The sequence below is a fragment of the Lampris incognitus genome, chromosome 3 (genome assembly GCF_029633865.1).
Source record: "Lampris incognitus isolate fLamInc1 chromosome 3, fLamInc1.hap2, whole genome shotgun sequence".
Classification (NCBI taxonomy): domain Eukaryota; kingdom Metazoa; phylum Chordata; class Actinopteri; order Lampriformes; family Lampridae; genus Lampris; species Lampris incognitus.
In genome coordinates, this window is record NC_079213.1 from 18,335,492 (window position 1) to 18,358,399 (window position 22,908).

Genomic DNA, 22,908 nt, shown 5'->3' on the forward strand with positions numbered 1-22,908 from the left:
TGACCGTATGGTACGCAAGAAGTGCCCATCCAACCAATCCAACTTGTGGGAGCTGCTTCTGGAAGCGTGGGGTGCAATTTCTCCAGATTACCTCAACAAATTAACAGCTAGAATGCCAAAGGTCTGCAATGCTGTAATTGCTGCAAATGGAGGATTCTTTGACGAAAGCAAAGTTTGATGTAAAAAAAATCTTATTTCAAATACAAATCATTATTTCTAACCTTGTCAATGTCGTGACTCTATTTTCTATTCATTTCACAACATATGGTGGTGAATAAGTGTGACTTTTCATGGAAAACACAAAATTGTTTGGGTGATCCCAAACTTTTGAACGGTAGTGTATATATATACAATACTTGCCATTGCTGTCTCTTTCCCTGTAGCCGGATGCAGCAAACTGTCCATTGATGTCAATGGACAGCATAAGAGCTACGAGAGAGATTGGCTGAGATGTTTGTTTTCTAATCTCCACCATTGAGAAACTCTTGTGCAAAGCATGTAGGTACATGTATAAAACAACACCCACCACAATGAATAACTGCGAAGCGGTTATCGTTTTCACAGAGTGGATAGACCACCAGCACTTACTGGATGTACGGATTATCACCAGCAACATTTTCGTTTAATCCTCCCAATCCGCCTCTCTTTGATTCTCCCGCCCACCATAGGGCCGGTACAGGTTTTCCAGAGTCCTTCATTTGGCTCAGCGTGCCATCCGGACCAGCAGCAACATCCGCGACTCATGTGGATTATTTGTTCCACGGCCTTGACTCGCTCTGACACTGGATTTGAAAACACAGCCTGCTTTTCTGATTGGTCAGCACAACCTGCATGGGGTCACACTGGCTCCTTATCAAACCCCCTCAAAGGCAACTGTTTCCCTTCTTTATGCCTCTCTCTCTCTCTCTCTCTCTCTCTCTCTCTCTCTCTCTCTCTCTCTTTCTCTCTCTCTCTCTCTCTCTGCCCAGGACCAAAGTATCCACCATTAAATGTAAATCCTTAATCCTCCCCTCTTTTTTTTCTTTTCTCTTTTTCCCCCGCTGCCCCCATTTACCTTTCCTTCCCTATGCATTATCCGTCCGTCCACACTTTCGCATCTTCCCTCACCTCTCCATCCCCCTCGTTAGAGCCGATCCTTTGAATTTTTTTGGTGCAATGTCACCTGCTTTGTAATCTGATTACTTCACGGAGGAATTAGTATGTATATTTAATGTAGGGATTTTTTTCTCCCCCCCTCCTCTTATCCTCTTTCTCTCTCTCGTCTATTCTTTTTAAATCTTGATGAGTGATGCGGGAAGGAACAGAGTTTGTGTGTGTGTGTGTGGGGTGGGGGGTGGGGGGATGGGTGTGTGTGTGTGTGGGGGGGGGGGGTTGCTCTTGCTTGCATGTCTGGCGGATATGCCAGGGCCCCGCTAATAAATGACAGCTGATTTATGCGTCTGTATTCTTTTATTTATAAAAAAATAGCAAGCGGGCTGATTTCTGATATTAATAATACAAGTGGATCCACTTTGATTAGGCTTCTGTGGAGAGCTGTGCATATTCAGCATTACAATTAAAGCCTCTGATGTGAAATAGGAATGACACGCTAATGAAGCGAGCTAGCGAGCCTGAACCGCGACTGTCCAACAGCATTACGGCCCATCGCAGATGAAGAGTAATTATACGAGGAACACTGAAATGTCATTAAAAATCTTCAGTAAGTGATTTAACCCACCGTTCCTCCACTGACGCCAGAGACTCCTCTCGTTCTGCAACCCCCCCGCCACCATCAGCTCCCTTCTTTCTTTTCTTTTGTTTTGGTTTTTTTCTTTAAAAAAAAAGAAGCAACTTCCTTTCTGTATTTCTTTTTCTTTTTTTGCAGGGCGAGACCAAACTTGAGCTTTCTGTTCAGGAAGTTCTGCAAACAAAGGGGGGGGGACGCTGCGCCCCCCTAAGACGCACACGCGTCAGAGTTCGAGACCAAAGGAGGCCCAATAGGAGCGGTCCTGACTCCACCGCTCCTCTGCACACGAGCTGGCGTCTAATTGAAATCATCCCGTAGTTACATTCAAATGAATTGGCAATTCGGTCCAGATGTGATCCCGGTGAAGGGGCCGAAGAGTTGATGGTGGGGTAGCTCCTTCAGACCGGCCACGTGCACCTTAACACGCCTCACACACACAACACACGCGCGCGCGCGCGCGCGCGCGGCCCGTCGTGTCACAAATAACGTGTGGGGCGAAACGCGGCGTGCGCAGGAAAGATGTAACGTCCGATGAAGAGGAGGATAAGAAATGATGATGAATGGTTAAGGAGTGCGGAGGAGAGCGGAGATGCTTCCGAGGAGATGTAATCTGACTCAGGGCCCGCCGCGCGTGCTCGACGTGCTTATTTTCACAGGCAGAAGCTCTGCGAGGGTAGTTGTTGTTTCCCAAAGCAGAAAACAATTAATGAGCTGTATCATAATCAACTTATCATGTTCATTAGGTCCATCACTGAGTCTGTCTGTACCCCCCCTGAGTGTGTGTGTGTGTGTGGGTGTGTGTGTTTACAAGCGTGAGATAAAGAGTGAGGGAGAGGCTGAGTGTGTGCATGTGTGTGCATGCATGTGATGTGTACTAGTACACAGGCTGGTGTGTGTGTGTGTGTGTGCGTGCGTGCATGTGATGTGTACTAGTACACAGGGTGGTGTGTGTATGCATGTGTGTGCATGTGTGCATGCATGTGATACAGTACACAGGCCGGTGTGTGTGTGCATGTGTGTGTGCATGTGATACAGTACACAGGCCGGTGTGTGTGTGTGCATGTGTGTGTGCATGTGATACAGTACACAGGCTGGTGTGTGTGTGTATGTGCGTGTGTGTGTGTGCATGTGATGTGTACTAGTAAACAGGCTGGTGTGTGTGCGTGCATGTGTGTGTATGTGTGTGTGCATGTGATACAGTACACAGGCTGGTGTGCGTGTGTGTGTGTGCATGTGTGTGTGTGTGCATGTGTGCATGCATGTGATACAGTACACAGGCCGGTGTGTGTGTGTGTTTGTGTGTGTGTGTGTGTGTGTGTGTGTGTGTGTGTGTGTGTGTGTGTGTCTATGTGTGGGTGTGAGCTCTCGTGTACGTGCGTGCATGTAAACGTGTGTGTCGTAGGTGGAAGATAACGCCACAGGCAAGAATTCATGAATATCAGCAGTTTCTCACCATTTTGTGGGGTTAATCCCTTGTTTCAGTCGGAGAAATCGGCAGTTCTCATGCATACATTATGCCGGTCCCCGCGCGTCACACCCCCACGAAGTGAAAAGTACCTCTACCTTAAGACCTTCTGATGAGGTGATCACTGATCTTTTCTTACTTTCTTTTTTTAATTTTTTTCAGGCGGCGCGAGGTCAAACCTGTTTGGGGGCCTGTTTGAGCAGCTCGCCAGATGCACCACCTCAAGTGTGAATGAATTCTAGTCTGGGTTTCAATCAAACCATACGGCGGCGAATTCAGGGGACCCGGACCCGGGTCTCCCGCACCACGGCCAACTACGCTAACCAGTCCAGTTAAAGGGTCCGGACCCGTTAGCCAAGGGCCAGCGAGTCTAGTCATTCGTGGCCGTTCCAGTAGTTGGGAAGACCAGTTTCTAAACCAAACACTGAATAAACACGATCCCCAAACTCCCCATTTACAACCGCACAATATGCAAGCAGACGGCATCGAACTCGCGTTCTCCGACCACTTTCCGCTCCCCCGGTGGAGCTGGTAGTCGTTTTTTGCAACAACTTCCTGTTTATGTGCTGTATCTGTGTTGTTCCTCGATGGTTTCTGTCCCGCTCAACACCAAGTGTGTCCCACCTTCCATGTCCAGCTAACCTATCGTGCACAAGAAGCGCGCGAGACGCGGCCCACAAGGCCTCGCCCTGCTGCTCCGCGGTTGCTGACAAGACAACCACGTGACTGGCGTGACCGCGTCCGACACGGGACACGGCGCCGTGGCACACAAACTGGCACCGGCTCAGGGGAGGGGGCGGCGGGGCGTGGGGGGGGGCGGCGTCAGGGGTGCCACTTGCCCCGCCACTGAAACCAACCTACGTGCCTCCGAGCTATGCAATTATTTTTGCACTGCGTCCAATATCAACTCGAGAGCAATGCAAATTATTTAAGACGCGCTTTTCAAGGCTTGCAATTATAATAATGATGATCTCAATTAGCGTTGCCATTGCCTCGGACTATTTAGCAGGCAATTTTGCAGCCTGGGGGCGAGGGTATTCTGGAGAGCCGACACGCATTGTCAGGTCAGGGGGGGGAGGGGGTGGAGAGAGGGAGAGAGAGTAAGAGAGAGAGAGAGGGAGTCAGTCTCTGAACTCTCAATCAATAAGCTGTGTGACTTGAGATATTTACTACCCTACCCCACAAGGGGACGGTTCTTAAATTGACCTAATTGGTCAGTGTTGCAGCTGAAATGAATGCTGCCAGCGTGCACTGTCTTATGCATGGGGGCCAGAGCGTCAGCCTTGGAATGATGGGGAGGGCCTATTAACAGCCGCGTTGCCAGCACCTTAGCAGAGGCTGTGTTTGACTGCAGCAGGCTGCTCAGGCTCAGCGATGTTTAGGCTACACCTCCGTCGTGCGCGGGCGTATCATCCAGAAAACCTCAAAATCACCCCCTTGGATGAAATTCACGAGGTACGAGGAAACGATGCGACGTGAGCCCCTTTTAGATTTTAGCGAGGCGCGAGTAAACATCGCCGGTCAAACCCTGGCGAGGGGGCCCCCTCTCTCTCGCCCCCCCCCTTTGAAAGAGTTTTCTTTTCACAAAAAAAATTAACTCTGACCCATTTAAGAGGATTTTCCATTTTGTTCCCCCCCACCCCACCCCACCCACCTCTGCTGCATTATAGTGCATTGCCACTGTGTATTAGAGGGACTTCTTTTCCGCCCACCGCTCATGTGGAAAAGGCTCGCACCAGCAGCTCCCCTTTCTTTTATTCATCGCACTGTAAATAACTCCACTTTATGAAAAGCAGCCAGTGTGACTCACGGATACCTCTGTAACCACAACCCATTATTATTTCATGGCCTTTGAAAGAAGGGTCTATAGCAGGCGCTCTCCCACTTTAATGTCGACGCTCCCTCTGATGTTGTGTAGTACACAGCGGCCCTTGTTGCGCTCCGTATGCCATCCCTCACTTGAATTCACAAACACTTCCAAGTGCATAAATAGCACGCAAGACGAGCGCCTCGCGAGCTAGCTAATGCTCTGGAACGCCATTGAGGAGATAACAGGAGCCTGCCACGGCTGATTCCTGGGACTGTCATGGGGCGGGTGAGTGAGTGAGTGAGTGAGTGAGTGAGTGAGTGAGAGGGAGAGAGAGAGATGGCATACGCCTGTTTGAAGGATGCTGTTGTTTTCTGACCCCCTCATGGGACATCACATGGTAAGAAAAAGAACACGCATCGGCGTTACGACTAAATGACCAGCGGACATGACTCAAAGGGTCTCGCCCCCCCCGCCCGCCCCCCAACCCGAGCACCCTACGGAACGTGTAGAGCACAGACAGGCTAATGGGCAGCCTATTGGTCATGGTGGATTCTGTTTGAATCTCAATGAGCGTGTCAGTCAGGACGCTGTGTGACCGACAAGGTGTGGTCGGCCTTCCGCGAGTTGATTTAGCGACGCGGCTTGTCATGCCACTTCACCTGTCAACACTAATCAGACCGAGGGGTAAACTGGCTTTTCCTCGACGGCGTCCGGAGGATAATCCGGCCCTTCTCTTACGAGTAAACCAGCGGCTACAACAACCCACACAGACCGCTCTCGCGGAGCCGTTCTGCACGCCGCGATGGCACAAGCACCAGAACTGACTCCATATGACCGCTCGCGCCGAGGCCCCGTTCCGATAAACCAGAATTATGAGTTTCATGATTGTCTCCCCGCTCGTCACGTCTCACAAAGACCTTCCAGCAAGGCGCGGATCAGCGTGTTAATGTAAACGGGACATGCTCGCTTTGCATGAAATCATACAGGGCCCATTACAGGTCCAGGGGGTGGGCAACACGCGCGTGTGCCCCACTCCTCTAAACAAGACTATGTGCCGGAACAAAGCCGTGCAACATAGACATTAAACTTTAATTTTTTTTGCCACCCTCCCCTCCTACCCCTACGTCTCTTTAGAACCCCCCCACCCCCACAACATTAAAAGTGTAATGCATGCTAGCTTAGCACGGCTGCGCCTTTGCAGAATAAAAGACGTGTGTAACGCAAGGAAGAAAGAAAAAGAAAAAGAAAATAGTACTCCCCCGATGGTAGACGATTGCTTTTCAAATCCTAGTTTTGGTCCTTTATTTTATTCAGCAGTGAAATGCCATGAATACAGAAAATAATAACAGCTTGTTTACAATTCTCAACCATGACCTTCTAACGTCAGAGAACCTTTAACGTATGGACACAGTACACGGTAATGAAACGTATCAAAAAAAAAAAAAATAAAAAAATAAAAATTAAGTCGAACCTCGATCAAAAAAAAAAGGAAATGAAAAAAAAGTATTCACCAATTACATAAACATATGTGTTTGCTACAGTCCCAATTTACTGTATACATAGGGGGATCATATACCCAATTATTAGAGGATAGCAGTAGAAAGGATACATGACTCGACTGCCGGACATAATGCTTCATAAAGTATGCACAGAGGTACAAGCATTAAATACACACGTTAGGTTAAGCCTTACAGCTACGCAAAGCAGATGCAGAAAAAGCAGGTTTTGCTATTCTTAGCGAGCAATGAGAGAGCGAGAGAGAGAGAGAGAGAAAACAGTAAAAATTCAGGTTTAAGTCAGAAAAGAAACACGGAGGGGTTTTTATTTTATTTTTTTCTTTTCCCGCTTAGAAAAAAAGGGGGGTCTGGTAAATTTTATGGGTCCACCAACATTTTTTTTTCCATTTTTTTTAAACATAAGTATGCACAGTTATCAAAATACAGACAAAATCAACCCAGAAAATCCAGACAATCCTAAAATCTAGTGGAGGAGCAGATCGCAGTTCTGGAGGTCTTTCTGGTATTATGTGCAAGCAACTATTTTAGACATTTTTTCCTTTTTTTTCTTTTTTTTATTACTTAATTTATACAAAAAAACCCATGCAAATCTACAGGTAATATGCATTCTGTGGCTGACAGTTTTCCTTCCCAAAACAAAAACAGTATATCTGAGGTATGCACTCCTATGCATCGTACGTACATTTAGGCCATCGTCCCGATGATTTTTTTCTCTCCATTATATTCTTTTAATTAGTTCTCGTTTCCAGTCCACCAAATGTTTTTTTTTTCCTTTTTAAAAAAATTTTTTTTTTTAGACATGCATTTTAAAAACACAATATTCCCTTACAGGTAATCTATACATTATCATTCTACAGATGTTTGAGGACAACCTATTACAATGCAAATCTTCCGTATCTCGACGCAGGGAATGTAAACGTCTGTAGAAGCCTGTCCTGTGAGACAAGCGCGGTAAAGTGTAACAGCTCTTGTGGCCTTCTAGTAACTCGTGCAATCTGTCATTAATTGTTCTGAATTTTTGTTTGTGCAGAGGTAGAAGCTTTTCCAAAGCCTTTTTGGGTAAGTGGGAAAACCCTTCTTTTTTTTTCTTCATTTTATTTTATTTATTTTTTTGTTATTTTTTTTCGTTTTGAAAGACGCAGCGTCCTTTTATTTGGTGTGATAACATTATTGTGAACGTCGTCTTCAAGTCGTTTCGCTGACTCCAGCCAAGTATTGAAGGGATAAGCTTTGCTCCTGGGTACAGCGCCCTCTTGAAGTGGAACTGACATGAGACTGTGTGAGAGTGTATTTATGTATGTGTGTGTGTGTGTGTGTGTGTGTGTGTGTGTGTGTGTGTGTGTGTGTGTGTGTGTGTGTTTGTCTATCTATTCTGTTTGTATTGGGCTGTGTGTGTATGTGTACTGGGCTCTGGAAGCCAGTTTCTCAGCTTGGCACAACACTTGAAAACAACACATGCACAGTGTGTTTCCATTATGCTCAAAACTGCCACACGCACTTTGTACATTATGCTGCAAAACAAAGCAGCCACTTCTTTCTGACAGCACATATCTGCAACTGCATGTGTGTGTGTATGTGTGCTAAGTCAACAGCCTGACCGCTAGCTAGTTGTGTGTGTGTGTGTTTGTGTGTATGCTAGTCTCAGACAGGGTGCAGTATGTGTGGTTGTTGTTTATTTTCCACTCTTTTTTTCCTATCCCATACAAGAGGAGGCAGAATTTTGTGTAACTTTGGTTTGACTGAAAACAGAAATGACCATTAAAGCAGCGGCACTTCTCTAGATGACATTGGCTGTAAGGGGAAATGTCGGGGCGTAGTATCCACTACAGCTACCTCCTCCTCAAGTCACTAGAAATAATAAATGTGTGTGTGTGGGGTGGTGGGGTGGGGGTGGGGGGAGCTGGCTACCTATACAGAGTCGCATTAGTGCAGTGAGGACGACGTCACCTTTGCTAAAACCAGCTGTGTCTGTATAGTTGAGAAGCTATGAACCGCACAATGAGTATCTGATGACGGGTTAAAGCAAACATCACCTAGAAAAGGTTCCCTTTTCCCCTTAGATATCCTCTTCTACAATGGCTATTATTATTTGCCTTCACATGGTAACCAAGCCACACCATTTCATGTCAACTTAAAATTATGACTTATTTGGCTTCACTAGATATTTTTTAATGTTTGGTTAGCAATGTTTTCAGTTTCGGTTTCAAGGCGGCCCGGAACGAAGCCGCCACGGAAATAAGACGTGACATTATTTGACAGTCCCACTTAGAACATTACATATTCACCAGGTCAGGAGAAAAAAAAAAAAAAAAAAAAAAAAAAAAAAAAAAAAAAAAAACAACTCGATGGGTAACGAAAATGAGAAATTAAAAAAAAATTCTATAAAAATACAAGAGCAATGAAAACAAACGTTTTTTTTAAAGGAATATTCACATAATCCACACAACAACACAACGTTTCTGCACATCCACTGAATACACAAATGTTTTGTTTTGGTCATGATGCACTTTTACAGTTAGCTGCTCTCTACCCATCAAATCACCAGCTTCAAAAACGCCTGTGGCTCAAACATCACCCCTCGCCTCCGCCCCCTAGTCTGGCGGGTATCCCCCCTTCTTCCTCTGAAGTGGACACTCTACGAGTTACCAAATGACACATCAAAAATTCAGCTTTGTGTTTTTTTTTCTTCTTCTTCTTCTTGTTTTGTTTTCTTCTTCTCTCTTCTCTTAATCATCTTTTTACAGGGCTGAAATGAAACAATCCCAGAGGTTATTCGAAGGTAGTTTGCGGAAAAAAAGCTTCTCTTTGTACTAGTTTAAAGTCACAGAAGGCGGACCAAGGAGAGTTTGGCGGCCTCTGTCTATAAGCTATTGGCCATTGCTAGTGTTGGCTTTGGTTTCTAGCTGTTGCCTGTGACTGTTTGCAGGTAGACAAAGCTTTAGAACGAGGAGGTAAGGAGAACGGCCGAAAGAAAAGCATCCAGAAATGCATTTGTTTTGTAAATGGTGCTTCACACAAACAATTACGCTTTTGTTTTTTTTTCCTTTTTTGTTTTTTGTTTTTCTTAACCAACTTAGAATCCACTTATTTTTCTCTTTTCATCACGAACAGATAATAGACTTGAAGCCAACTTTTTTTTTTCCTTTTTCTTTTTTTCTGGACTGACAACAGTTTTGGTACTGCAGTTGTGTTACTGGTGTGACTCGACTCGGGGAATGGCATTTACAGTTGTTGGTGCCTAAAATCATTATATAAAATCAACTATGGGGGGAAAAAAGAGAGATGGAAATAAAATACTGGTTTTCATAACTGTAGCAACATACAGGCAGTGACACTAATTTCTGAGACTACTTCCTGTGCAAATGAGAACAGAGCAACAACTTTGAATTGATCCAGCAATTGTCTATAGACATCAACAACTACTGTGGGTTGGATTATTCACAAACGGAAAATGTCTTCCTTTTTTTGGCAGTATATGAGGCCGTTAGCTTTCTTTAGAACACAGTTTGCTTGTTTGTTTCGTGGTTCCCCCCCACCCCCCCCACCCCCCGTCCGTGAGTCCATCCATCGTCCGTGTCTATCATGTACTTTGTGTGGCCAAGCCATCTGTCATGAAATAGGTCTCAAAGAGTTTTTGTTTTTTTTTTCATTTTAAAAATCAGACATCTCATGCCTGTCATTTTTGGGGATCCCAAAGAGCTGCAACAAAGAGTTCCTTTGGGCCAGTCTCCATCCTGATGCATGCTCAATAAATAGTCCCAGTGGTGAGAGAGACAGAGAGAGAGTTTTACTGGTTGGGTTGTGGAGTGGTTTCCAGTCTTGCAGGAGGCCTGTGTGAGAGGAACAGTGTGGCTGGGACAGGGGACGACGGTGACCTGACCGTGGCCCGGGTCACTCCAGGTCGTCTGATAGGTTGCCTTCCTCTAGCTCCCGGTCCTCGTCGAGCTCTGGACTGTGATTGGCCGTCGTCACCAGCGACATTGGACAGTCGTCGTCGTCCATATTCAGTGGCTCCTCCTTGACGTGAATCGGCGGCCTAGAAAACACAACGAGATAATTGTTTTTAAGAGCTCTCCAGATGGTGAGATCCGCACACAACTGTGTGGCGACCGGGCAGTATGTGGTAGACAGAGTTTAAGCAAACTCATCATCCCAAACACCTTTTTCATTCAATCTGCCTCCTTTAACAATGTTATGTAATAACAAAATATGAAAAGGTTTAGTCATCTTGACAAATGAAAACTGGCCGTCTATACAGAAGAATGTGTTAAGGGGAGGAAAGCTCTGGAAGCCCATCGATCGGCCCTATTGGACCGCTTGCCTCAAACATAAATATTTTGTTGACAGCATCGAGAGGGGTCCGGAAACCCGGCCTAAACTGCCATTACACGCGGTGCAGAGCGCGGCATAACAACCGCGTTGTTTGCGAGACGCTAATTCGACACGACGCCTCACGTCTGCTGTAAGCAAGTGCATGAAAATTGCATGAGAAACACGGCCCCTGTAAGGGCGATAAGCCGCGATGCTGCAGACATGTTTGGCATTTAGGAGTTTACTGATGACACCAGGTTGAAATACATGAAAAAGGGAAAAGGTTTGGGGAACAAAAAAAAAAAAAAAAACAGGCCACATGATAAATAATGGAGAATTTCTCATCCCCGATCCCCCCGGAGCAAAGGCAGAGGAGAGGCCCCCCTTTTTTTATCTAGTTAATAGAAAGCACAGCCACTCGTTAATATGCGGGGGCTGTGTGTGTGTGTGTGTCGCTCCTCAAGAGGAAAAAAAAGAAAACGGCGGCTCGGTTCTGCCATTAATCAACTTCAGCCCTGGTAGTTCGCTCGGACACCATGATACATGTTTTTAACTCTAAATGGATGAATATCTTTAGCCGCCGTCAATAAGCGGCATCCGAAAAGCGACCGGCGGCCGTGTGCGCGGGACGCCTCTCCCTTCTGAACAACAGAGGAGCGGGTGGAGTAAAATAAATAAATAAATACATAAATAAAATAAAATAAAAATCATGGGGTGACTAACAAGAATAATAATGCTGTCACACACAAACAAGGCTTAACATGATCTGGGGTCCTAGTTGCGGAGAGGGGTTTGTGCCATGATGATAAATCTGACAAAACCTAATTATTTCTGACACGTCGGATGCATCGGGAAATCCCCCTTGACTTTGAAAAGGGGGAAAGCGGAGAGAGAGAGAAAGTGGGAGAGAGAGGGAGACTTATCAAGTGGTAGTACTCGGCATATTAGGACGTGACTCGTAGCCCCTCTCCCGGGCTGCCACCATCGGCAGCGAGGGGGTTGGGTAGGCGACTTTGAATTTGAAAAGAATCTTAAAAGGTACAGATGACTTTAATATTCAGAGCCAAATAAATTAATATTCTGATGTGGTCGGGTGGGGGGAGGAGGCCGGTCGCAGCAGGATGCAGGGCGGTGGGATGATTTTTCTTTTCTCCCTGTTTTTGCCTTCTATTTCACGGAAGTGGAGGAATCTGAAAGGCCAGTGTGTCGGCCGGAGGTTGGACCAGCACTTGAACACTAACCCCCTGTACCCCCCCCCCACACACACACACACACACACACACACTCAGAGCTGGCTATTGGACAGTGTCAAATGTCGTTTTGCTGGACTATCAGATCTGATCATCGTGCAAACCAGTTTGGACAGTGTGAGACGTGGTGACTGTTGGACACCTCCGCGGGTATCTGGCTTTGAACAAGCAGCACATCACAATGCAAGAGGGCAACACTGCTTCCCCTGGAGGAGTCGTACAGGACATTTGATTTGTTAAGAGGAATCTGACAGTCAGACTTCTTCCAGCTAAACCCTGTTGACAACACAAAACCCAACGACCGTTTTCAAACAGTACAGCGTTTCAAGGTATTTGCCTTTTCGAGACCTTTTAAAGCCTTTTACAGAAAACAAAGTCCTGTACTGATGAGTGTCATTTTTTTGGTACCAAGCTCTGCTGAACACCCACTCTTGCTCTTAAAGATAGAGCAATTAAATCAGAAGTTACCAACAAATAACATTCAATTATAATGAATCTAGTAACTGATCTAATAGTGAAAGCATCACTTTTTTTGGGGGGGGGATATCCCCCCCCCCCCGTTTCTCCCATATTGTATCCGGCCAATTACCCCACTCTTCCGAGCCGTCCTGCCTGTCGCTGCTCCACCCCCTCTGCCAATCCGGGGAGGGCTGCAGACTACCACATGCCTCCTCCGATATACATGGAGTCGCCAGCTGCTTCTTTTCACCTGACAGTGAGGAGTTTCACCAGGGGGACGTAGCGCGTGGGAGGATCACGCTATTCCCCCTGGTTCCCCCTCCCCCAAACAGGCACCCCAACCGACCAGAGGAGGCGCTGGTGCAATGACCAGGACACACACCCACATCTGGCTTCCCACCCGCAGACACGGCCAATTGTGTCTGTAGGGATGCCCGACCAAGCCGGAGGTATCACAGGGATTTGAACCGGCAATGCCTGTGTTGGTAGGCAATGGAATAGACCACAACGCTTCCCCGGATGCATCATTTTTTAAAGTGTCAACAGATATCGGTGATTGACATCAACGAGGAAGACTTGTTTATCTCTGCAGCTGTTAAATAAAACCACTTTGAGCTCAAATGTATTCAGAGCATCGGAAACTGTGTTACTCTTTCCCAAACTAGGAATCACAGAAAAAAAAACTATTTTACAAAATACACAGTTCGCATGTTAGAACTCCAAATACGTGTATCCACTGAGCGAGAAGTGTCAACAGACTACATTCAGAGACACGTCTCGGGTTGCGTGTTTCATGAAGACACGGTTTAATACGAGACCCGACGCCTCATGCAAGCGTACTGAGTGTATCACATGGTCTGGCCTCTCTCACGGGTCTTCTATGGGCGACTCATTAGAACGAAACAATCTGGATGCCTTGCTTTGAAGAAGAATGTGCCCGGCCATATTTGCAGGCCTAAGCTTTCTGGCACTTTATTAGGATGTGTGGATGAGCCACTTAGTCCTTAATGGCTCACTGGCATTATGAAGTCACTCAGGAGGAAACGCTGGACGAGCCACGTAATAAATACAGAGTGCTGTGTGTGTCCGTGTGTGTGTGTGTGTGGGGGGGGGGGGTGAGTGGATGTACAGGTACGTCAGAAAGAAATGCCCGGCTCTCACATCAATCGCAGATTAGCAGTGGCAATCGTGCAGAGGTATGTCAAGGATGCAAATAAGGTCATTAGTCCGTGGGCCTTAATGATGGGTGGGAGAGGAGGGCAGAAGGTGTTATGAAGACGAGGAGAAGGAGGAGGAGGAGACGGAGGAGGAGGAGGAGACGGAGGAGGAGGAGGAGGGACGGGGGGGAGGGGTTGACCAGAGGACAGCCTGACACTCATCACATCATCCCTCAATGATTCATTAACCAACACTAAAGAGGGGCCGTCGCTAAACAATTAGACACGACCAGCACAAGCGTTGTGCGGCCGGCGACGCAGAAACACACCAAACACATTTCAGTCACGACGGAGTGGGTGGCGAAGGTGTTTGGTTAATGCGATTTATTTTCCAAGCCTGATCTTCTACTTTTGATGTGCGGTGGCTAATTTGTTCAGGTTTGCATCCTCGTTTCTGCAGCTGGCTGGCTGAGTTTCAGCCCTCTCCGGTATATCCCCTCTTTTAAGCAACGCACTCCGTCAGCGCACAGGCCTGCTCATACACAAACACTGGCACGCGCCAACATGGCCCGGAGCTATCTGGTTTGTGGTTAAGCAGGGAGCATTAACCTTTAGATGCTGGGTGGGGAAGTGAAAGGTCTAATTGTTGGCTTCGCTTGGTTGTGCAGAGCAGTCGTCTCCGGAGAGAGACCCATGAGGTGATGTACTCTTCAGTTTAGCGCTACTCGCCACTCCATTATTTAAACACACCCTGAAAAAGCCGCTCATGAAAAACACATTTCTTCCATTTTGAGGTTGTCGTGGCAATGTAAAGGCAGGCAGTGATGGAGGGAGGATATGAAAGAGAGAGAGAGAGAGAGAGAGAGAAGGACGGGTGCAACCTACACGCCATAGCCCTTCATGTCAGTATCAAGGCGGAGTAACGGGGGAGAGCAATAGAGAAGGCAAGAGAGCAAGATAAAAGAGTGAGGGAGAGATGACGAAGAATGGGAGAGAGAGAGAGACAGAGAGAGAGAGAGAGAGACTGAGTCACCGCTGTCCTGTTACTAAAAGTTAAATGACCTGAGGGAGTGGATACACTGGGATTCTGTCTGGAGCGGGGCAGATTTGCTCCAGTTAGCAACTCCCCCGGCCCATTTCAGAGTGTGGTAAACACATTCAGATAGATTAATGTATGGATGCCGAGCTGTGCAGACCAAACACCGTGCACTTGCAGAAAGAGCTGAGAAACATTTTTTATCCATTCCAGAAATGGTAAGCTGATGTCAGCTGACTTTGCATCATGTCTCTTAATGGACAGTGGTCTGATGTGTTTGTGTGTGTGTGTGTGTCTCCCTTCTAAGTGCTCCCATGGCCCAGCCGGAGTGACACGCATTACATGACTGATTCAGGTGGCGCAAATCTATTTTCACACGTTCCTGAAATTCAAATCATGTTGAAATCGCCCCCCCTCCCTTTTCCTCCCTCTCTCAACTCCATCGAAAAAGAGAGGAGGGAGAGATTTTTAAAAGTAATTAATGCTAAAGTTAGCTGCTAAATATTAATAGGAACAGTCTTGCATAAAATATAGCAGCTAAACCCCGACAATGCAGACAGTGGTGTAATTACAGCTGAATGTGCAATAGAGCCTATTTATAGGCCAGGCTAAGACTAAAACTGTTATCTGAGACGTCAAACACACCTTAGTTACCAGCTCAGTGTGACTGAAGTGAAGAGGCTGGAGAGAAGGAGAGAAAAATCTGCTTATGATACAAAATCTAAACCTTGGCCTCAAGCCACAGAGCGGGCGGATAATGCTTTTGTATTGTGAATTAAATACATTTATCAGCCTCTTAAACGTACAAAAGGTATAGAATAAAAATGGGATAGGGTGTGTGTGTGTGTGTGTCTGTGTGTGTGTATGCAATGCCAAGCCAATCCTTCTATTGGAACCGTAAGTTCTTTGTGGTGCACATCTGTCATACATGCACACACTTGATGATGTCTTATCTCAGTTTAGATTTCACTGGAAAACCTTAATGGAAAATAAATAGATTAAAAAAAAAACCCAAGAGAAAAACATACCGGTTGCAGGGATTGAACTCGTTAAGGGAGTCTCTCTAAGAGGTCCCGTTTTCTGCCCGGTTGTTGTCTGTGTGATTACGTTGTGTGACTGTGTATGTGTGTGGGTTAATACAGTGCATACGGTCTAAATAAGTTGCATATGTCATCATCCATCTTCAAACTGGGTCAGCCCATCTCTTCCACTGTCCACATTAACTAACATGTCCCAAAAACATACCGGTACTTCTCTATCACCTGGACATTTTAAAACAGAACAGAATCTCAAAATGGTTGAACTGGTCAGCAGAGACAACTGTGCCAGGCAGAGATGAAATACAACAGATAGCGGGTGTTTGATTCCCACCCCAGCTCACATGCCATTGCCTGTGGTCACTTACATGTGTCCCGGTGGGGAGTAACCGGGGCTGCTGTGTCCGTTGGTATCCAGGTGGTCCAGCGAGCCGTTCAGCTCGTCGTGGGCTGACTGCAACAGGCTCGGGGGGCTGCCACCCATTGTGCCGGGGGGACTGCCGCCCATCAGCCCAGGAGGACTGCCGCCCATCAGTCCAGGAGGGCTGCCACCCATCAGGCCAGGCGGACTTCCGCCCATCAGACCATGAGGGCTTCCTCCCATCAGGCCCGAGGAGCTGCTGTTCATCAGGCTGGGAGTACCCAGCAGGGGGAGGGAGGTCTCAGCCAGGGCGGCCTGGAGGGAGACAGAGGAGGATAGAATGGTTATTGTATGGAGGAGAGGGAGGATGGGAGGGCGACGGGAGCAGGACAGGAGAGGGAAATCAAGAATAGAGAGGGTGATGGCTGGAAGAAGATGCCAGGTTACAAGGATGGGGGTGTGAAAAACAATGAGTGAGGGATAAGATATAGGTGGAAGGCTGGAGATGGGTTGGAGAACAGAAGTAATCTAGGAAAACGGAGGGGAAGGTTGGAAGAGAGTGGAGATTTAACATTGGTGGAAAAGTGAGAGAAATGGGTTTTGGGTGGTGAATGAGTACAAGGTGGGAAAGGAATAAAGTCAGTATTGTTTTTTCTGTATTTAAAACATTTAAAGTAGCAGCTATCTATACAGGTTAGTTATATACCACAGTGGTCAAAGACAGACAGGAGGATGGTGCAGTGGCGGCACTGTCACCAAAGTCCAAAGTTTGTGTTGTGCTGGAGACTACTTTCCTCCAAGTCTGGGACAGCTTGCTGACAGCTCCCTAATCCTGACTGCCATTCATGCGCCCTTGTGTGGTGTGGCTATTAAAAAAAAAGCCCCCCCCCCCGAAAAACTTTACCTCAAAATAATAAAAAACTCCTGACACTTTTCGCCTCCTGCATATTAAAGTTATATACAGCGATTAAATTTTTAAAGTTTTTGCCATGAGCACCTCGCCAGCATACACTAAGAAGCCAAATCATTTATGACAGCTTGGATAAATATTAATGCGCATGCCCTTGCATTTGCACATGCCGCTATCAATCTGAGGTGGCTGCCACCGCTGAAAAGAGGGAGAGAAACAGAAAAGGGAGAGAGATGCTTCCTGACTCTACCACAGGGTGGCCTTCTGAGCCTGACATTGTGACAGAGGGAGATAGACAGATAGAGACAGAGAGAGACAGACAGACAGACAGAGAGCGAGAGAGTGTAAAACAGAATGAGGATGACAGAGAAAGACAGACTGGTAAAGTGAAAAGAGAGAGAGAAACATAAAGAGGGAAACCTCAGTTGGAAGAAAAACTTGCTCCCTCTTGTGTCGACTGTGACCATAGAGGGATATTACAGTGTGTCTAGATGGGCTCTCATTGAAAACTTGCAGCAAGTTTTCAGAGTCAGTCAGTCAGTCAGTCAGTCAGTCAGTCAGTCAGTCAGTCAGTCATCCAGAGAGTCGGTCATTTAACCATTCGGTCATTCTCCCGGGTTTTCGGTTCATACCTGTAAGCTGGCGTTTAGTGCTGCGCCATAGCCGAGACTGGAGGGGAGATTCTTTACGAGTGTTGGGCTTCTGTATTGCAAAAAAAAAAGAAAAGAAAAGACATTTGCCAAAAAAAAAAACAAAAAACAGATTTAAAAATCAGTTCATAATATAACATGGTACAGTATATGATACAGAGAATAAAAAATATTTCTCCAATTATTTACATTAAAATCTCAATTTATATTCTACATAATTATATATATATGTATAATTTATTTCTAATGTGTGGAAAGCACATATTAAGTATACATTAACAGCCCTGTAACAGGCAGAGATAAATAGAGTAACACTGTAGAGGTGTGTTGGCAGAATATGTACCCGACAATGTTCTATGACCTATGACAAGGCAGTGACCTGCACAGCTCTAGAGCAAGGCAGGGGTGTTACGACAGAATGCATACCCTGTGATCTTCTGCGACCTGCGTTTCTGGTACTCCACCTCATCCACCGTCCACACTGCCCCTTTCACGTTCTCCACACGCACAAAGCACTTGTGCAGACTGAGGTTATGGCGAACAGCATTCTGTAGGGAGACAGAAAAGCCCAAAAGGTCACGGGATGAGTTAAAAAAAAAATTAAAAAAAGACTGACTGACTGAATTCATTCATTGTACAATGGGGGGAAAAAAGACACATGGAAATTGATTTTTTTTTTTTTGGCGTTTTGAAGAAATTCTTAACATTCACGCACCATTGATTTAATTAGTAAAAATTGAGTGAGGGCGAATGCTCTTACAAGTCCTGCACACAGTACATATCAATCAGAGTAAGTAGGCTAAAAGGAGGTAATCAGCATAGCAAATGGCTTATAGTGGTGACAGAAGTGGTAATGCCGGGGCTGATAATGGTGATGTCAGTAACCCTCTCTGCTCCAGAGCAGCATTGCTCTTAATGGACATATTGCTTTAAAGATGACAGAATGGCAAGAAAAAAAGAAAGTCACCAGGAAAAACCCTTGCATCTCAGAGATATGTGTGTGTGTGTGTGTGTGTAGGCGGATTAGACTGACTTGTATCTGACATCTACGTGTCCAAATATCTGTATCTGGCCAACGATACTTCATCCGGTATCAAGTTATTGCTTACTTGACATATTTATACACCTCAAATTGATTATCTGGGCTGCACTATATGAGACGATAAAACCTTTTCATATATGTAAAATCAGGTGAAGCACATTTATTAATTAGAAAATCAGAAAAATGTATCGAAAACAAAACCCTCTCGTATTAATATGATCATAATTAAAACATGCATCAGACTTGACAAATAATAACCTTGGCTTTAATATCCTTGCCTCTCATATTTATCATCTCCCTGAGCTTGCTGTGTACTGCTCTTTCTCCAAGAAAAGGGGGATTCAGAAGGAGGAAAAAAAAACCTCATAAGCAGATCTCGCATCTGACCTGAAAATCCCAGGATTTGATTGATCTTAATGCCCATGGCTCTGAATATGATAATTTTAATATTAATGAGCAAATGAGCAGTTTTATTATGCATGCTATATAGTTCGAACTAATAAGCTTCTGGGTGAGAGAAAAAGAGAGTGAGAGAGAGAGAGAGAGAGAGAGGGAGGAAAGTGGAGAGGGGAGGGGGGTAGATCCCTCTTTCAAACTGATGAGACCAAGCTGAGATATTAAACCACCTTTCATTTCTTTCTTTCTCTCTTTTTTTTTTAAACAAATTTTCTCCGTTAATCAAATGACAAGCCCGTCACTGATCATCCCGCTAATGCCGTACAAAGGGAGCTGCGCTGCTGCAGATGTAAATAGATCACCTGGGTTATTGTGCGGGGCGGGAGACGCTCAGACGAGATATTCCTCGTGCCATTGTGGCGCCACAGCCATGGCGGAGCAGGCACAGCGGGCGGAAACTTTACTCTTAAATCCTTTTAAAAGAAATAAGAGTGTCTGGAAAGGGCATGCGGTGTTGTTATCTGTCCCGTATACGCAACAACCGCTGCAAATACCCCTGACAGCCAGCCGCAATGATAACACAATGGCATTACACAGCAAAACACGACGTGCGGCTAACAAACTGGAAAAGGGCACAGATCTGTTAGTAGAGGCTCCCGCATCGGCGATTGCACGCCTATGCACTCATTTGCATCCCAAATCCAAATTAATTCACTTTACTAAATCTAGTGCTGGGCCATGCTTTGCATGCTGATGAGGGGCTGCTGTCCACCCCCCCGCCAATCCTACCCACCTACCTCTCTCCCCCTTCCCGTTGCTCTGCTTTGCCACAAAGGCCAGCGGCGACTAAGGGATGGTGTTTAGGGGCCATGGGGAGGAAACAGGGATGACATCTCACACTCGGAGAAGCTTTTCTTTATCAGCGGACAGGCACACCTCTGGGTGGGACGCGTGCGGCCACGGAGACATTTTTTACCATCTTTGCGCGGGTCGACAGGACAATAAAGTTGTAAGGGCAGAAATACAAATGGGCCTCTTTGTGTGAGTAAATAAAGGGTGCTCCCTCTCTGACAGGCCAATTCTCACTTTGCTCTCCGCTTTAGTTCCAGATGAACAAACCTTTAACCCCTCGCTAGGACGGATGTGTGGCTCCTTGGTGTGTGTGTGTGTCTGGGTGTGTATCTTTGGCCTTGACACAACCCCCCTCAGAAGGCCGAGAGCTAGCGAGGCAAATAGCCATATTTCAGTCTAATTAACCAATGATATGCAAGAAATGGTGGCTTCAGGAAGAGGAGGCGTAAAATAGAGCGGGTAAGGTGAGGGAGAAAGACAGAGAGAGAGAGAGAGAGAGAGAGAGAGAGAGAGAGAGAGAGAGAGAGAGAGTAATTTTGTGCGTCTCTTAACAAAAGGTGCTGATGATGGAGAGGCTGCCTTATAATTAGTGCGTCAGAGCCTCTCCTCTCCACGTCAAGCCTCCAATATTAATTGCACCAAATTAGAAAACGATATCAGAGGCAGAATAATTCTTTCACTTGTCATTTCCGAAGAGAAAAGGCGGAATGGGGGTGGGGGTGAGTGGGTGGGAGAAAAATGGGCTCTATTGAAGAGGCAGGTTAAAAAGAAGGCGAGTGCGGTATTAATCGCTTGGTGCCAAGTAAATAAATGTTGCTTCAGGGCAGCGTACTCGTTCTCTCTCCAGGTAGAGTGTCTATAAAACAAAAAGTGACATTTCTGAAAGAAGGCAGTAGTTTTCGCTGAGAAAGGGCGGCGGTGGTGGGCGGGGTATATTTGGAAAGGCTACCTTCCAGGTTGCAGCGTTGCGTCTGAAGTAGGCAAATGTGCGCGTGAACCAGCTGTAGATTTCGTTGAGCGTTAACTGCATGTCGCTTGAGTCCATGATAGCCTGAAATGAGACGACATCAAATAATGGTTTACTGACAAGAGCAGGTCGACAGGCACGCACCAAAAAGAACACACGTTCAAATGCACGCTAGTAGATTGAGGAAGAGTGACACAGAGGAGAGAGAGAGCTGCCATGATTTGTGCAGCAATTAATTTTAATCTAATCAAGCAAAGTTAATTTATTTCTCGCTCACCTGTCTTATGAGGGTTGCATAAGTAAATGGCGGTCTGACATCTGCGTTCTTATAAAACTCGTAGTTTGGGGCAATCTCTGGAAAAATAAATACTGTGTCACCACCTGAAATAATTGGTAAATTTTAATCCTTCAGGTATCGAATTTGTTCAGCGTTTCATCAAATTAAAATGGGGTGAGAGAGACAAGGGGGGGGGGGGAGAAGAAAGAGAGGGTGAGGGAGGAGGGGCACATCAAATCAGCCTTTTTCCATGTCTAACAAAATGCATTTTTAATTAATCTCTCTCGTGAGAAATCTTAAACACTAATACGTCCATAAAATGAGATCCGTGCAGATAGTTGGGATGGAGTTGAATAATTTATGTGGCTTCACACTAAATACAGACAGAGTAAATATAAACATCAAAGGGGGACCGTTTAAAATGCAAAGCTTAATACACGGAACGTCTTAATGTAATAAATATTGTATTTTTCCCCCATTATTTGAACTTAATTAACATTCATGTAATATTTACGCACAGACCAAGTTCTTGTCTATTTACATATAGAGTGATTAAACACAGGCCTGCTTTTATAGTGTAAACTACCACACATCTTAGATTGGTACAAACAACCAGGCTGCTTGTGTGTGTGTGTGTGTGTGTGTATGTGTGCGTGCTTGTGCATATGTCTGCTTGCATGTGTGTTTTTGTCTATAGCATGCATATATCTGTGTACAGTGCTGCTTTCATAAGCACGTAGTGAGGGAATCTGAGTTTGTGTCTTAATATGTGAAGTATTCTGTGTGTGTGTGTGTGTGTGTATGTATATATAGCGTACCAGCAAGAGTTAAAGGAAAGGTGTACAAGACGGTTGTGAGACCAGCTATGTTATATGGTTTGGAGATGGTGGCACTGATGAAAAGACAGGAGGCGGAGCTGGACGTGGCAGAGTTGAAGATGCTAAGGTTTTCATGGGGATTGATGAAGGAGGACATGGTTAGCAATGAGTATATTAGAGGGACAGCTCAGGTTGGATGATTTGGAGACAAAGCAAGAGAGGCAAGATTGAGATGGTTTGGACATGTGTGGAGGAGAGATGCTGGGTATATTGGGAGAAGGATGCTGAAGATGGAGCTGCCGAGCAAGAAGAAAAGAGGAAGGCCAAAGAAGAGGTTTATGGATGTGGTGAGGGAGGACATGCAGGCATGACAGACAAAGATGTAGAGGATAAGAAGCGATGGAAACGGATGATCCACTGTGGCGACCCCTAATGGGAGCAGCTGGAACAAGAAGAGGATTCTGTGCTTGTGTGTGTGTGTGTGTGTGTGCGCGCGCGCGCGTAATCATTAGTAAACCACACATTTGGATGAGTTCTAACACATTAGTTCTTGTTAGGGGTCGACCAATTATCGGCCTGACCGATTATCGGCCTGGCTCCGATATTCATAATTTTTCATGATGAATATCGGAATCGTAATTATTTTTATCTGATTGCCGATAAAATAATTTAATTTAAAAATGTGCTACTTTGGCTCTGATGCAGCTGCCTCTCTCTGTCTGTCGTCACCACTCTGTGGTCTCGAGCAAGGTTTCACCCTCAGCACTATCTGACTGGGTACACGTCACGAGTCATAGCCTATCAACACTGAGGGCTACTGTGCCACAGACGGGCACAGAGCAATGCATCTGCAGACTGGAGCGGTGC

At 45.9% G+C, this 22,908-nt stretch overlaps 1 protein-coding gene across 1 annotated transcript in view; it reads right to left on the reverse strand.

Moving 5' to 3' along the window:
* Positions 1 to 10,090: 10,090 nt before the first annotated feature.
* The window catches only part of foxp2 (forkhead box P2), a 64,396-nt gene continuing 51,578 nt past the window's right edge, over positions 10,091 to 22,908 (reverse strand). Inside the window, exons 11-16 of the mRNA XM_056276677.1 lie at positions 21,224 to 21,327; positions 20,929 to 21,030; positions 18,116 to 18,237; positions 17,672 to 17,741; positions 16,137 to 16,444; positions 10,091 to 10,554 (exon numbers count right to left, since the gene is read on the reverse strand). Coding sequence (XP_056132652.1) covers positions 10,410 to 10,554; positions 16,137 to 16,444; positions 17,672 to 17,741; positions 18,116 to 18,237; positions 20,929 to 21,030; positions 21,224 to 21,327 — 851 coding nt within the window. The 3' untranslated portion in view covers positions 10,091 to 10,409. The remainder of the gene's footprint in view (positions 10,555 to 16,136; positions 16,445 to 17,671; positions 17,742 to 18,115; positions 18,238 to 20,928; positions 21,031 to 21,223; positions 21,328 to 22,908) is intronic.